This window comes from Vespula vulgaris, chromosome 11 (genome assembly GCF_905475345.1).
Source record: "Vespula vulgaris chromosome 11, iyVesVulg1.1, whole genome shotgun sequence".
In the NCBI taxonomy this organism is placed as follows: Eukaryota; Metazoa; Arthropoda; class Insecta; order Hymenoptera; family Vespidae; genus Vespula; species Vespula vulgaris.
Genome location: NC_066596.1, coordinates 5,865,001 through 5,882,500, shown reverse-complemented (window position 1 = coordinate 5,882,500; position 17,500 = coordinate 5,865,001). Strand labels below are relative to the sequence as shown.

General features: G+C 30.4%; 1 protein-coding gene across 11 annotated transcripts in view; it reads left to right on the top strand.

Moving 5' to 3' along the window:
* The window catches only part of LOC127067464 (guanine nucleotide-binding protein G(q) subunit alpha), a 29,139-nt gene that overhangs the window by 6,915 nt on the left and 4,724 nt on the right, over positions 1–17,500 (top strand). Inside the window, exons 2-10 of one of the 11 annotated variants that reach the window (XM_051002403.1) lie at positions 9,542–9,726; positions 10,235–10,389; positions 13,044–13,172; positions 14,349–14,478; positions 14,582–14,735; positions 15,183–15,290; positions 16,566–16,673; positions 16,796–16,826; positions 16,969–17,223. In XM_051002403.1, coding sequence (XP_050858360.1) covers positions 9,542–9,726; positions 10,235–10,389; positions 13,044–13,172; positions 14,349–14,478; positions 14,582–14,735; positions 15,183–15,290; positions 16,566–16,673; positions 16,796–16,826; positions 16,969–17,032 — 1,064 coding nt within the window. In that variant the 3' untranslated portion in view covers positions 17,033–17,223. Of the gene's footprint in view, positions 1–9,541; positions 9,727–10,234; positions 10,390–11,907; positions 12,037–13,043; positions 13,173–14,348; positions 14,479–14,581; positions 14,736–15,182; positions 15,291–16,565; positions 16,674–16,795; positions 16,827–16,968; positions 17,224–17,500 lie in introns of those variants that run through there. The other 10 variants (XM_051002404.1, XM_051002407.1, XM_051002406.1 and 7 more) reach the window with 10 other exon arrangements.

The window sequence follows — 17,500 nt, the reverse complement described above, 5'->3', positions numbered from 1 at the left end:
TAGAAAAGAGGAACGACGGCGGAAAATAAGGAAAAGAGAGGGAAATTAAACAAAGTAAAAATAAAAAAATAAAAAAATAAAGAAATATATCTTCGAAAAAAAAAGAAGATCCCACGCTTTTCTTTTGCAAATGGCGGCGAAATATTGCTCGATTTGAATCGAGCCTTCTTCGATCTTATTCTTTATTTTTATTTTTATTTTTATTTTCTTTTTATATTTATTTTATATATATATATATACGATTAGATAGACACTGCAAGTTTTCTTTTAGAAAAATTAATTCCAGATAATTCCGTTGGAAAAATTAATTCGAATCGTTCGTCTTTGAAAATTAATGGATAAATACATCGATATTTGTATAGGGTAGCTCGAAAGTTCTACTCGGGTGATTTTTTACGACAGATCGATTATTCTCTTGTTCGATACTTTTCAGATTATTTTTTTTTAATCGATTAGAAAAGATGTTAGAAACGGCGAAGGGGTAATTCGAAACTATGGCTTGTTAACAGTAATATACATACATATATTTATTCTTGCAAAGTTATCTCGAAGATAATAGTTTCTAGCGAGAAATCTCTCTCTCTCTCTCTCTCTCTCTCTCTCTCTTGCTCGTATACACACATACATATAGATATATCTTATCACGAACTTACAAACGATACGTATCATTTCGTAAACAAAAGTAGACTCTAAGTCCATGGATGAGTAATACTTGAGTCATACACACACACACACAGAGAGAGAGAGAGAGAGAGAGATCTGATCTACAATCAACATTGATGCAAAATCTCTTTCTCTCTCTCATTATCATCATCATTATCAAGAAAAATAAATAAATAATTAAAATGAAGGTATATTATTAGACATTGCATAGACGAAAAAAGAAAGAATTGATTAGAAAGTTACAAAAAACAAAAGAGAAAAAAGAAAGAAAGAAAAAAGAAAAGAAAAGGAAGAGAAAAAGGAATTGATTACAAAATTTCTCTCCATCTTTTCTTTTTTCTCACCTTTCTCTTTTTTTCCACTCTCTTTTCCTCTCTCTGTCTTTTTTATTTACTCATTTTTTATTTCTCGCTTCACAAACAAGACTGTAAGTGAGTACGTATAATCTCGAAGAAGAACGTAGCGACTCTTCCGTTAACATGTCTCCTAAGAAAGGAGCTTCGTTTCGACCTTGAAGTACCCTCTTACGCGTTAAACGCGATAATAGGATTCTCCTGAAGGGGTGGTGGCAAAGGGGGATGAGGGTGATAGTAGTAGTGGTGATGGTAATAGTAGTAATACATACACTAGTAACAGCAATAGTAATAGTAGTAGTAGTAGTAGTAATAGTAGTAATAGTAGTAGTAATGTATGCGAGTTCGACGATAAATGAAAATAGGCATCGAAGGGTAGTATACTTCCTCTCTCTCTCCCTCTCTCTTTTTCTCTCTCTTTCTTGCCGTTTCATGCAGGTGTGTAAGAAAAGGATAGATAGGTAGATAGATAGAGTGAGATAGAAAATAAGAGAGAGAGAGGGTGAGTGGAAATATAGGGGCGCGGTAGTGCTGGCTCTCTCGGCCTGGGGGAAGCAAAAGCTTTCTCTCTCTCTCTCTCTCTATCTATCTATCTATCTATCTATCTCTCTCTCTCTCTCACTCTCATCGTTCTCACCCTCGTACCGAGCAGTCGTCTATCGACCCACCACCACCCCCGGTGGTGAACCTTCCCTGAAGCTTACACGTACCTCTTTCTCTGTCTATCTCTATCTCTATCTCTATCTATTCTATCTATCTATCTATCTATCTATCTATCTATCTATCTATCTATCTATCTATCTTTTATTCTTTCTCTGTTTCTCTTTCTTTCTCTCTTTTACTCTAAAAACCCCGGAAAGCCTTCCATTCGTTCGTCGATCCTCGTACGAACTAACGCTTTTTATTCTCCCTCTTCCACTTTGAGGTTAGAACCTAATTTTCTATCTCTTTCTCTCTCCCTCTCTCTATTTTTTTTTGTTTTTCTCTTTTTCTTTTCTTTTCTTTTCTTTTTGTTTTTGTTCTCTCTGAAATTTTTTCTTTTCGATAAAAACGAGCTCATCCCTTTTTACAGTTCGATCGCTATCAATAATTTTAAACGTTGTTTTTTTTTTCTTTTTCTTTTTCTTTTTTCTTTTCTTTTTCTTTCTTCCTTCCTTTCTTTCTTTCTTTTCTTTTTCTTTTTCTTGTTCAGATCCATTTGACCTATTGCATAAGTAAATTCTCTCTCCTCCTCTTTCTTTCTTTCTTTCTTTCTTTTCTTTTCTTTTTTTTTCTTTTTTTTTTTTTTGTACATTTCGACCGAGAATTTTTGTAATAGCTTCAAAGATAAATAGCTTCTCGGTCGGTAAAGAAGATTTTCTTTTCTTTCTTTTCTTGCTGCTTTTTTTTTTTTCTTTCAACAACGTTCATAAGACTCTTTTTTAAATAGTTCCTTGTTAATGAACTCGAGAGAGACGGACAATGAGAAGAAGAGAGAGAGAGAGAAGGAATAAGAGGGAAAGAGATAGAACGTGCCCCGCCCACATCGTTATAATGTTCATCGTACTTTCCTTACTTCTTCGTTCATTCATTAAATCGAACTCGTTTCACGCCTTTTTTCTTCTTCCTTCTCACCTCCTTCTCTTCTTTCTCTTCCTCCTGTTTCTTCTCTTTTTTCTTTTTTCTTTTTTTACGTAAGGTTTGCAACATTACCGTCAAAGTAACAAGTATTTACGTACTCGTAAAAAATATCTATATACTTCGTTCATTCGAACGTTTATAATAATATTGCAAATGGCAATGAATTTTCTTGCGATATTTTCCCTTTTGTTTTTTGTTTTCTTTTTTTCATGTTTTTTTCTCTATCTTATCGTTCGGATAAATACCGTAGTTTATCTGCACTCGGTCATGATAGAAAAGTTTCCTAGTCGTGGGCTAGGAAAATGTTTCTAGGCGATATCTAAAAATTAATTAATTTTTAAGGTTAATTTTTGTTTGTTTGTTTTTTCTTTTCTTTTTTTTGCCCTTTCTTTTCTCTTTTCTCTTTCTCCTTCTTTCAGATACAAAACCGACTCGTTAATATTACTACGTTTCTCAATTGAATGTCTGAAACGTCTTGGAAATGGAGTAATTAATTTTTAAACTCGTTTAGTGTTTCTTTTTTGTGATTATACTAGGTACTTTCGACCTATCTCTATACGGAGATACGTGCACGCTTGAAATTTTTATTTTATTTTATTTTATTTTATTTTATTTTATTTTTTAATAATAGACAGCTTATCTCACGAGACACGACTATTAAAATCATTAGAGTATTAAAATGGTTTCCCCGTTATAGAAACCATTTTAAAAATGGCGTCACACAAAAATGTCCATGAATATATATATATATACACACGTAGCATAAAAAAAGAATTAATGAAACCACTTCTCTCCCCTCTCTCTCTTTTTCTCTCTCGTCACCAAGATAGAAGACTCTTTAAACTTTTCAAAGAACGTAGTAACGTTTTTGTCCTACGTATGTATGTAAGCTTAAGGTGATATATAAAATGGTGAATATTAAAAATACCATATAAGAGAGGTGTTTAGAGTTAACCTACGTCATACGAATAATTGTGTGGGTAGCAATGGTAGCCATATTTAGAAGAAGAGAAGGTAATAAAAAAAAAAAAAAAAAAATGAAATTAACCTTAAGAGAAAGAATAAGATAGAAAAATAATTTTATTTTTCGTTTTGCGATGTCAAATGAATCTGAAGATAAATCTGATAAACAACAAAAGCGATAACAATAATAATAATAAAAGAAAATCAAAAAAAGGATGATAAAAAAAATCATAAAAAGATAAATTAATAACGCAGTAAATATATATATATATACACATATAGGAGACAAAAAACAATAGAGAATAATAGAGAGAGAATAATATAGGGTGGGCCAAAGATATATACATAATTCAAAGAAAATCAATCGCACTTTTATCCGAATAATTTTATTTCTTTTTTTTTCTTTCTTTCTTTTTTATGATTCAGATTGTAAAACTATAAGTATCTTAAGAATTTCATGACCTATATAGAAACTTTCGGGCATTCCTGTAATTTGAAAATTGGCTGGTAAATAGAAAACAAAAATGATAGAGAAAGACGTAGACAGAAAAAGACAGAGAGAGAGAGAGAGAGAGAGAGAGAGAGAGAGAGAGAGAGAGAGAGAGAGAGAGAAGTGCGTATAGCGCGGGAATTTCAAACGTAATTTTCCGCGCCATTTACTACCTCATGGACCATTTATATCTCCGAGAGATTCCGATACCTCTCTTTTCGCGTTTATTAGAAGAGCCTAGAAGGTCGAAGCCGGCATTTCCTCTCGAATAATCTCTCTCGGCGGTGGCCGCCAACCAAGCCAGTGAGTCATCTCTCTCTCTCTCTCTCTCTCTCTCTCTCTCACTGTACTGTCTTCCTCTCTCTTTCTCTCTCTCTCTTTCTCTTTTTCGCTTCCTTCTTCTCGCCATGATGTGTCCCATATTTTTAAACCGATCTACCCTCTCCCTCTCTCTTTTTTCCTTTCTCTCTCTCTCTCTCTCTCTTTCTCTATTTATCTATCTATCTATCTATCTATGTATCTATCTATCTCTATCTCTTTCTTTCGCTTTTAAATTATTTCAATCATTTATATATTTTAACAGTATGATTAACGTTTAAGTTCATTCATTGTACGAATAAATATTTCGAAGGTTCTCAATCTCTCTCTTATTTTAATCATTTATATATACGTGACAACAGGGTTGGTTGGTCTCTGTAATAATTCCCCCTAGGTAGGTGGATGAGAGAAGAGGGATGAAGGGGTGGTCAAGTACTATCCATCGAAAAGTTCCTAGATCATTTTAAAAATCGATTACGTATATATATCGTACGTAAGGTAGTTACGTACTTGTCGAACGTTTTCGTAGTTTTACGATTTGAGAAAAGATGAGAAAAGAAGAGAAAAGGAAAAGAAATTGGATTAGAAAATTGATGATAAGTATAATAAAGGAGTTTACAATCGTTTTCGTAATGTCGCCTAGGAACTTTTCATTCCGTCTAGGGACTCTCGGACCACGCCCTCTATATTTTAACACTGTAATTATAACGTGCAATAATTATTTCGATTCGTAGAACGAATCTTCAGTGGTTCTCAACCTCTCATTTCTCTTTACTTTCAATTATTTCAATATCGCATATATAAATGTTGTGTGATTACAACAATGTAAAATATGTTTTCAATATCGTTACGATATATGAAGAAATTGTCAGTGGTTCTCAATTTCTCTCTTTTTTTTTTCTATATTTTTAATTTATGAAATTTTATTCATAAATTATTCATATGTGTGTGTGGGTGGGTGGATGTGTAATTTTCTTAGGTTTCATGACACGCACGTAAAATCAATTTTTTTCCGTTTCTATTCTCCTTCCGTTTATGTTTTTATCATAAATCATTAATTTCGTAACCGATTTATATAACAAAATCTCTTCAACCGATCATCGTAATTTTTGTTTAGTCATGGTAGATTTCGTTTTATTCGAGATGCAAACAGATTCCCGGAAGTGTTTTTTTCCATTCAAAATTTCCTTCGACTTCCTCTTTTGTATGTATGCATGCATGTATGTGTGTGTGTACGTAAGTACGTATATACGTATACATTTTTAAATGGTACGCGTACGTAAAGCAGACTCTGGCCGTTCGCCCGTTTTCATTCATGATTTTGCAAAAGTAAGAGAGAAAGTGAGATAGGTAGGTAGAAAGAAAAAGAGAAAGAGAGAGAAAGGGGAAAGGAGAAAGAGAAAAAAGAGAGAGATGGTGACAGTAGTGGCGTGATGACCGTGCTGACGACTTCGTGACTTTTGACGTGTACTTGTAAACCCTCAAGATGCGTGCTTTCCATCCATTCAAAATTATTTTAATTCGTTTTTTCTTTTTTTTTTTGTCCATAATAATTTCTTTGCCAATTGTTCATGTTTTTGATGAATTGTGCCCGATACAATAACGTCGATAAACAAAATGGCGGAGAAAGTACCAAAAAACTGATTTATTTTAAGCACAAATAATCTTTGTTAAATTCTGTACGATGGTATTATAAAAGAAGAAGAAAAAAAAAAAAGAAGAAGTATTTTTTATATTGCAGAACGAAAAAGAAAAAATGATAGGAAAAAAAATCTACACACTATCGTGAAGAATCATATATTTCTTTAGTTTTGTTCCATAGATAATTTTGTTGATTACGTGCATTGTTGTTAAAAAACAAGAAAATGGCGGAAAATGACGATACTTCGAGAACAATTTCTTTTTCTGTCTTTTCTATTTTTATTTTATTTTATTTTATTTTATTTTATTTTATTTTATTTTATTTTATTTTGTCAATCTCTCAATCGAGAAGTGTCACGTGACTTGTAATTCAAAACGATTGGTCGATAATCGTTTACTTATCAAAATGGCGTCGATTTCGTACGAATTTTGAAATCTTTTTGAAATCTCGAATTCACGATCGTTACTACTCACGTTAACGTAGCATGGTTCGTAGCTATATAAAACGAAGGCACTAGTTATGTTTCGTACGCGTAATGTGTCGACAGGGACGAGAATACACGTGATGTGTGTATGTATGTGTGTGTGTGTGTGTATGTGAGATATATTAATCCGGTTTTACCGAGCACGCGATGGAAAGAGAGATTAAGAAGACCCATGAGATTTTCTTACGGGTATTTCAATTGCATTTGAAATTATAATAGAATATTAGAATGGTGTGCTTGGTTTTCATCTCTGTTTTATTGTAAAAAAAAAAAGGAAAGAAAAAGCAGAAAAAAGTAAGTAAATAGAAAAAAGAATATAAAAAAAAAGAAAATAGATAAAAATATTCGGAAAAAAAATATTTGTCAACTTTTTAAATTATCTTTTTTAATAATAATAATAATATTATTATTATTAGTATTATTAATAATAATATTATTATTATTAAAAAAGAAAGGAAAAAGAGAATTTTAAAGTTAAGATTTGTTTCCAAGAAATTCTAATTCCAAACATGTTCTCTGTTCGTGCTTTAAGAGCGTCAGCGATATAACTTAATGATGCACGTACATATGTATGTATGTATATGATTCACTTAGTAGTAATGTATATGTATGTACTTGATCGGAGCAACGATAATTATACGACTAGCTTTTAATTTGATGTCGCTCTCTTTGAGCTCGAGCGCCATGATATTATCTAAAGTGTGGTCGTGACAATTTTCTATGACAATTTTTTCAAAATTAAATTCATTCGACTGTATAATATGCATACATACATATATATATATATATATGTTTATGATATAAATTCTCCATGTAATTGCACGAAAGAAAAATTACTAATTAAATAAAAAATTTAATGAATTAAAAAAATATATACCTACATATATATATATATATACATATATAATTATTCATATGTCAATTTTTATAAATAAGTTAGCTGAAAAAAATATTTACAATTTTTACTTCTAATTTCTTTTTTATTTTGTCACATACATTTACATGACAAGTAAACATTAATATTTTTTTCTCTATCTATGAATGGGGTTTTTTTTTCTTTTTTTTTTCTTCTTTTTTGACCCACCTTGTAGAAGCCGCATTCGTCATGTTAGTCGCGTGTTTACCGAGAACACCTCGCTCTTTTCCTCTTAACCCCTTTTCTTGGAGTAAACTTTTATACGCTATTACTATAAATACCAGTGATTAACAAAAGTAAAGTCTCATCGGTTACTTTATTTTCATTCATTCGAAGTCGAAGACACGCGTGCCAAGAAATTTTCTAAGAAATCTAATCCTGATCTTACATATTGATGTGTGTATAAGCGAGTAATATGTGTATGCCAGGGTGGGACCAAAAGTTACGAAACGATTTAAAAAAATTTGCTCTTTTTAGAGAGATCTTTTAGATCAATTTTCTTTTCTTTTTTTTTTTTTCATATTAAAAAGAAACTACAGAACCTATAACTACAATTTACAAACTATAAAAAGTTCTCGAAAAAAAAAAAAAAAATGTAATTGACTTTTAAAATCATTTAGAAATTTTTAGGGATTAGTCTAGGAGATTTTAATCGTGTTTCGTTTTTTTTTCCTCTTTCCTTTTTATTATTATTTATTTATTTTTTTAAATCTTTTCTTTTTTTCTATACATTCGACATGGCTGCTGGCATATCAGGTCGCCGCCATTGTGTTGAACTTCAAAGAGAAGACTCTTACAAAAGTCATTTTCCTGGAGTATTGCTAGCCTTTCTTAATGCGATGACTATTGTAATTGGGGTCACCACCCTTATCCCTGCCCCTTCACCCTTCAGCCTTCACCCTCCAACCTCCATTTTCCACCGATGATGGCTGCTACTCAATTTTGCACTTGACATTATTTCGAGCGTTTATAAGTTTCGTTTACTCGCATTTCCGTCGGTAAAACATGAACAACGATTTTATGAGGAGATTAATTATTTTGTGTGTGTGTGTCTATATTTACTTTTATTACTTTTATTATTTAAAAAAAAAAAAAAAAAGAGAAAAAAAATAATAAAAATAAAAATTTACATCGGTGAAACAGAACGACGAAATCGGAAAATTCATTTCTTATATCTGATTATACTTTATTATTTATTAAAAATTATCTGAAATGATTTTCTTCTTCTTCTTCTTCTTATTATTATTATTATCAGATTTATATAAAATCGATTTAATAAAAAAGAAATTCTATTTTAATCGAAGATAAGTATACCAAGAATACTTTTATAGATTGAATATACTTGAATAAGATTTTCCAAGGATTTAGAACGATTTTTTATATAGATATATTTAATTGTATCAATACGTACACGTATACGCGTTAAACACATAGATGTATGTGTATGTAACTAGATGATCATCGATAATAATCTATTCTCTTACTCCAATGAACAGAGAAAAAGATTATACGTATGTGTGTTTGTGCGTGTATGCGTATGTATGTACAGGTCCATTAGCGACGCTTGCTTTATGGTGCGTATGAATAGGAGTCATAAATTCATCTATTAATTAAGATCAATCGGTTGCAAGTGTATTTGTGAGATAAGATAAGATAAAAAAGAAAAAGAAAAGGAAGGGAGTAAAAAAAGTATTAATAATAATAATAATAACAACAATAATAATAAAAATTCGACGACGATTAACAAACACAAAAATAACAGAAAAAAGTAATGATAGTAACGATTAAAAAAAAAAAAAAAGATGGATGATAATTAAGGGGAGAAGAAAAGAAAAAAAAACAGAATTAATTTAATCTCGTATAATATGTACTCGGATTTTAATTTCAAATATTTTTTTTTTTTTATATTTGTACATATCGTACCACTATACAATAATTTAATCTCTTTTTCGTTTTATCTATTTATTCATTATTTCATTTATTCGTTCGTTCGTTCGTTCGTTCGTTCATTCGTTCCTTCATTCATCTATCCATTCATTCATTCATTCATTCATTTATTTATTTATTTCTTTTTCTTTTGAAAATGTCGTAGGTACTGGTGAATCGGGAAAATCCACGTTCATCAAACAGATGAGAATTATTCACGGCTCCGGTTACTCGGACGAAGATAAAAGAGGATTCATCAAGCTGGTCTACCAAAACATATTCATGGCGATGCAGTCGATGATACGAGCGATGGAACTACTCAAGATCGAGTACGCGGAATCATCGAATATAGTTAGTATTATTATCTCTGACAATCGATCAAACTTATAACTTTCGACATTTCTCTTAATATACTTCAAATTATATAGTATATATCCGTACATACATACGTACGTATGTATATATATATATATATATGTATATATATAATAATTATAATTTTGTCTAATCATCTACTAAATTTAATAACAATCCGATATAATATAATTAATATCCAAAAATCTAGATTGATATAACTTCAAAAATTATCTCATTCTAACCAAATTTGCATTCGTTACATATATAATTAACACACATGCACATTCGATTAACCTAACCTCGAAACATTTCTCTCATTTTCTAATCTAAATTTATATTAATTACACACACACACATGCTCGCGTATATATATATATATATAATACGTGTAGGTGGTATGTGTATATATCGTGTATCTCATATTATCGTCGTCTATTTTCTCATCTTCCTTTATTGTTTTTTTTATTTTTTATTTTTTTATTTTTTTATTTTTTTAATCCAGGAAAAAGCGGAACTTGTGAGAGCAGTCGACTTTGAGACGGTCACGACATTCGAAAGTCCATATGTTGAAGCGATCAAGGACTTATGGGCAGACGCCGGAATCCAAGAGTGTTATGATCGCAGACGAGAGTATCAACTAACAGACTCTGCTAAGTAGTGGGTATCTTTGTTCTTTTTTGGTTTTTCTTTTTTTTTCTCTCTTTAAAAAACAACAAAAATCATCATCCGAAGTCCTCAACTTCTTCCATTTTCTTTCCTATCTCTTCTCTCTCTCTCTCTCTCTCTCTCTCTCTCTCTCTCTCTCTCTCTCTCTCTCTCTCTCTCTCTCTCTCTCTCTCTCTCTCTCTCATTCTCAGGTAGTAGTTTGTATTCGAATTACGTTTGAATCCATGATGAAATCGTAAGTAAAAATAAAAAGGAAAAGAAAGTCCGCTGTTCAATTTAATAAAGGAGGGAGAAAGAAAAGAAGTATGAAAGAAAGGGAAAGGAAAGAGAAAATGATGATTACTTAATAGATGAATAAAAAAGGAATTAAAAAAAAATGGCGGCCTACTCGATCGGTAACTATTATCACCCGACATTTAATTCATTATTTCGATTCGAATCATTCATTAATGCGCACACACATATACACGATCGTAAATTCATCATTCTTTAAAGTCTTTTTTATTCTTATAAAACTCGATAATAATAATTATTATTATTATTATTTCCAAGCGATGATAATTAACTATAATATAACTACGATGTATATATTGTATATATCATTCTTTACATTCTTTTTTATTGTTATTATAAAATTTGGTAACAACAACAATAACAATAATAATAATAATAATAATAATAATAGTAATAATTGTTATTATTTTCAAATGATACAATTACCGATTTTAAACTTTTTTATATATACATATATAATAGTGTACACACATACACGTGCGCGCGTAGTGTATGAGGTGTGTATTACGTTCTGCCGCGTGGACAGGCACGCCATTTTAAATTGTAGCGGCAGAAATGAGAATTAAAGTCGATCATTATCCCTACTCTCTCTCTCTCTCTCTCTCTCTCTCTCTCTCTCTCTCTCTCTCTCTCTCTCTCTCTCTCTCTCTCTCTCTCTCTCTCCTTCCCTCCTCCCTCTCTCTCTTCCTCGTGCGATTCAAGTTGAGACGTTTTGCAGGTTAATTATCAAATCTTTGACAAGAAAAGTGTTTCCTCGTTAATTATTCTTTTGTTTCTTTTTTCTCATTCTTAGGTATATCAAGGAAGATGTCTTATCATAAAACCGTATTAATAACAACCGTATAAATATATATTTATACGTATATACATAAGAAAAAATAAGGTCCCAAAAATTTGTAATTTCTCTCTTTCTCTCTTTCTCTCTGTCTCTGTCTGTCTCGATCGATCGATCGATCGATAATCGTTCCGTCGCACAGCACGATTAATAATCTTATCTATCTATCGATCTATCTATCTATCTGTCTTTTTTTTTTTAAATTTCGTTCTTCGTTTCTTTTTTTTTCTCGATTAAAAATTTTCCATTAATATTATTTACTTATTTACTTTTTCTATTACACCCATTTGTTCTCTCTCTCTCTCTCTCTTTCTCCTTTTTTTGGACGATCGCTCTCTCCTCTCCACACGGCATTAGGTATTGAGAACACGATGTTTCAGTTACCTAATGGAGATAGATCGAGTTGCGGCGCCAAACTATCTCCCTACAGAACAGGACATACTTCGTGTGAGAGTACCTACTACCGGTATAATTGAGTATCCTTTTGACTTGGAAGAGATCCGATTTAGGTATGTCTCTCGTTGTGCGACGAAAGGATGAAGCTGCCTGTGTGCCTGCCAACTATTTGCTGTCTTATTCTCTCTCTCTCTCTCTCTCTCTCACACACACACACATACACATATACATACTCTGTCTATCTCTCTCGCTCTACAATCCTACTATTCATCCATCTCTCTCTCTCTCTCTCTCTCTCTCTGTCTCTCTCTCTCTCTCTATCTTATACCCTTCCTCTATCTCACTCTCTCTCTCTCTCTCTCTCTCTGCATTGTGTCTGCATCCATTTTGCAACTTTACTAATCGTGCAACTTTATACACCACTACACCATGGGACTCGTAATTCGTTGAATAGTTCTATCTCATTTTCTTTCTGTTTTTCTGTTTGTCTGTGTCTTTCTTTCTCTCTCGTTCTCTCTCTCTCTCTCTCTCTTTCTTTCTTTTTGGTTTTCTCCCTCTTTTCTTTTTTATCCAATAGCAACATACCCACAGCCCTTTCTACATCTCCCTCATTATTCATTTTTAATAGCAATATTTGCGTTATCGTCTCGGTCTATTTTTATTAGGGTTGTTAGGATAAGGTGGGACAATTTATTTTTCCTATTTATTTATTTTTTTATTTTTTTCTCTTACTTCAGGAACCGTCCAATCACGTTCGAGGATTTCTCTCTTTTTTTTTCCTTTCTTCTTCTTCTTCTTCTTGTTCTTTTTCTTTTCTACTTGCAGGACGAATTTGACAAGGATAATAATAATAATAATGATGATGATAATAATAATAATAATAATAATTATTATTATTATAATACAAAATAAGTTGTTAGTAAATTGTTATTCGACGATGGTTTTTTTTTTCTTCCTCTCTTATTGTTACATTCTTTTTTATTTTTATTTTTATTGTTTTATATATATATATATGTATGTATGTATGTATATTTATATATATATGTATATATATATATGTATGTATGTATATTTGCATGGCATGCACTGTGTCAGACTGTTGCTTCGTTTGTTTTTACAGTTATCTTAGTGACCTAGAACGTATTGAAAAGCCTGATTTTCTTCCTACCGAGCAAGATATTCTTCGGGCTCGAGCTCCCACTACCGGCATTATAGAATATCCATTTGATCTGGACTCCATCATATTTAGGTACTAACGCAAAATATATATGTATATAATATTTTTTATTTAATATTTTTTTATTTATTTTATTCTAATTTATAATTAGTACAAAGTATTTTACAGTATATGTGTATATATATGTATGTATATGTATGCGTGTGTACGTACGTATGTTGTATTACATACGTATGTATTTTATACATATATATATATGTATGTATGTATATATTTGTATATATAATATATATATTAAAAAATATATATATATTATATATATATTACACAATTCTGATATTTTTATATACACATTTATTTAAAAAGGATTCTTTTTTTTTTTTTTAATTTTTGACTCAGGTATTACACACACACACACGTTGTTATGGGTTACATTTTTCTTTTTCTTTTTTTTTGTTATTTTTTTTTTTCAGAACTGTTCACAGAATATTTTTATACCTATTTAACTTTTTATTTTTTCATTTATTTCTTCAAGATCTTTTGTTTTTCCATTTCATTGTGATATATTTTACAGCAAAGGGATAAAATCAATCTACAAAGTACGAGTTTCAAAAAAAAAAAAAAAAAGAAAAGAAAATGTGTAGTAAGCGCTATATAATATTAGCTCGCAATATGGCTGTTTTGTGTTGTGCGTTCAGTGTTCTTTTTAAAAATGTACAGAGAGATCGTTGCTTCTATATTCGTTATATATGATGTATACGAGTCAGCACGATTCAATAAAGAATATTCTTTTTTCTTTTCTTCTGTGCATTTTGCTAATTCCCTTGATTGGTTGAATTTTTTTTTTCTTCTATAATCTCTCATTTTCTTTCTCATGCATCGAATATAAGAAAAGATTGAATTAAAGAATCGTACTCTCTTTTTGCACATCACCTAAGCGGGATCTCTCGTATGCATGCTGTAATTTTCAATAAATTCATGTTTTTCCTTTAACACAAACACTACAGGCATGCCTCTTTTCTAATCTTTAATGATCTCTTCGCACAGTGTTCCTTGTATGTTAGTAAATTGTATCGATATTCGTGTTGATTGTTTTACTATGATGAGAATTATACATATACATGATTACGTAGATAATTTTTTTTATATATTTTTTTTTATATATGTATATATACATACACATAAATGCAGTATATATCATTTTAAGTATCGAAGAGTGGTTCTAATCTATTTAATGATATTTTGCAGGATGGTAGATGTAGGTGGACAGAGATCGGAAAGAAGAAAATGGATTCATTGTTTTGAGAACGTCACTTCCATTATATTTTTAGTAGCTTTAAGTGAATACGATCAAATTTTATTCGAATCGGAAAACGAGGTAAAAAAGATAACGATATGTAAATATTTTATGATAATAGATATACATATTTATTGATTAATGAATTTTATTTAAAATATACATACATATATTTGTTTTCTAGAATCGAATGGAAGAAAGTAAGGCGCTCTTCAAAACAATTATAACATATCCCTGGTTTCAACACTCTTCCGTTATTTTGTTCCTAAATAAAAAAGATCTACTCGAAGAGAAAATAATGTATTCTCATCTGGTGGATTATTTTCCTGAATATGATGGTAAGTCAGGTTATTTATATTTTCTTCATCTCCTGAAATTATTAGTACATATATATATATATATATATATATATATATATATACGTATATATATATATATATATACACACACACATATACACACACACACACACGATGAATGTTATGAAATACTACACACCATGTCAAAGACACAAGGACTTTTGATACTTTAATTGTATTAGAAAAACAGTAACCACCTACCTTTATATGTATTATTCTTTATTTTAATTCAACAAAAAAAATATTTGATGAAATTAGTATATGTTTAGAAACAGTTTCTAGGAATGCTATATGATAGAGATGAGTATGGACATTTGCCAAATAAGAAAAGTAAATTCTCTATAATATTATATGTTGATACGTATTACTTGGTACATAGAGTGCGTACATCATTTTATTAGACAATCAATAAGTTTTATGGTATAGGCCCAAAGCAACAAGATGTACCAGCCAGGGAATTCATCTTAAAGGTCTATCTCAATTCGAATCCTGATCCTGACCGCATGTGCTACTCTCACTTCACGTGTGCGACAGGTCTGTTTAAGTACAACTTGTCCTGGCCAAAAATTGTTTTGTAGCAAGTTTCTCGTAGCAATTTTTTCAATTGACCCAGTAATCGTAAAACATGCAGTTATATAAAGCTTTCCCCTTTTTGACACAAGAGAATCTATATATATATATATATATATATATATATATATATATATAGATATATATATGTATATATATAAGGCGCACTATATTATCTATATCTCTCTTCCATATTAATAATATATACCAAAATCTCTATCTCTCTCCTCTGTGTCTTGATTTTACTTAATAACTAATATCTCATTCGTGATTTGTATTACGTAGAATTAATACAGAATCAAATATTCTAAGTGCATACATGTATCTTTGAGCCGGAGCTACAAAATTTTTCATCGACTTGAACCACTTGTCCACAGTGAACGAAGAATTTCGCATTACGAGACACACACATACACAACACAATACAACCCAACATAGACAGACAAATAGACAAACACGTATACAAATACATATATATTTTTACAGACATCTTATATACATATATTTTTTATCTTAGTTACTTAAGACATATAAAAGTATTTATCACCTTTATGTAAGATATTTAGCTTATTACTGGTGCTTTCGAAAGGCTTCTTTGACGTATGCTGCAACTAATTAGATAAGCTACCCTTGGAACACATATATATTGGATTTAAGCAAACTTAATTATTTTATTAAAATTCCCCCTCTTCTGTAATACTATTGTATTTAATACTAGAATATTCACCATTTATATCATCGTCGTTAAGAACTTCTACGCATTCTACAGGATTCTTTTATCTCTATTTGGTACATATATAACGTTATAGCTCATTTTTTAGAGAAATATTATTTATACGACTTCATGATTATATTTATAGCAAAAAGGTCTGTGGTATAAAAAAAAAAAAAAAGAAAAGAAAAGAAGAAAAGAGAAAAAAAAGAGAAAAAGACTTATCGTATAAACATACATTCTCCATACAGACATATAAAATAATCTATCATTTTTTAATAGATTTTTTCTTTCTTTTTTTTTCCCTTTTTTCTTTTTCATACACATTCTCAATCTCAGTATTCTATACTCAATCTCAAACTAAATATTAAAACGATTCAAAAGAAATATTATTTCACTAATTTATTAATTCTACATATATAATATATCACTAATGATTGAGTCACCTTAATTAACCATAAATCTTTTTGCTTTCCGAAAATGTAGAAGTAATATTTCAGCCTATTTGCTTGCTGTAAATTTCACAGGCCCACAAAGAGACGCCATAGCTGCTAGAGAATTTATTCTAAGGATGTTTGTCGATCTAAATCCAGATAGTGAGAAGATTATTTATTCTCACTTCACATGTGCCACAGGTAGGAAACATTAAAAGTTGTTATGGCAAAATATATATATATATATAATTATATATTTTTCATTGTATATCTCTTATACGTATGCCTCGTAATATTGCTTTTGGGAATGTTGTGTGCTGTAGCGTGTATCTTGCCTGCATCCTTCTATCAGAGGTGTGTAAATTTAATATTATTATTAAGTTTTCATATTGAATTAATTTTTTTTTTTTGCTTTATGGGGGAAAAAAAAAATTAACCGAGGAAATAATCTGATTGTTATAATTGCATGCTGCTTGTGATCGGGATCATATAACAGATACGGAAAATATCAAGCTTGTGTTCTGTGCCGTAAAGGATACAATTATGCAGAGTGCTCTTAAGGAATTCAATCTCGCCTAATATGGCCTATGGACGAATTTTTTCAATTACATTTTATTATATACAATGTGTTATAAGTGATTTTTTGTCTACACGTTAAATTGCTTCTACTTATCAAATATGTGTCCAGATTTTTTACATTATGTTTATCTTCTCATGCGAATTCATTAATATATTATAGAGTCAAATGATAGATCGAACTTGTTTATTTGTTTAAAGTGCAATAAGAATGTCAATCTCCATTTCCTTTTTCAATTATATACTATTACAATGTTTCCTCTTTTAACGTTAAGTACTATCTCAAGATATTATTACTTGCATGTATACAAAACACGATATACTTCTCATCGTTTGTAACATATCCAAACACTTTGTCTTCTTTGATTACTTTCGTTGTTAAAATTAAATAAAGCAGTGAACTTTTGGCAATTTATGCATGCGAGCGGACGCATTTTGCAAAAAAAAAAAAA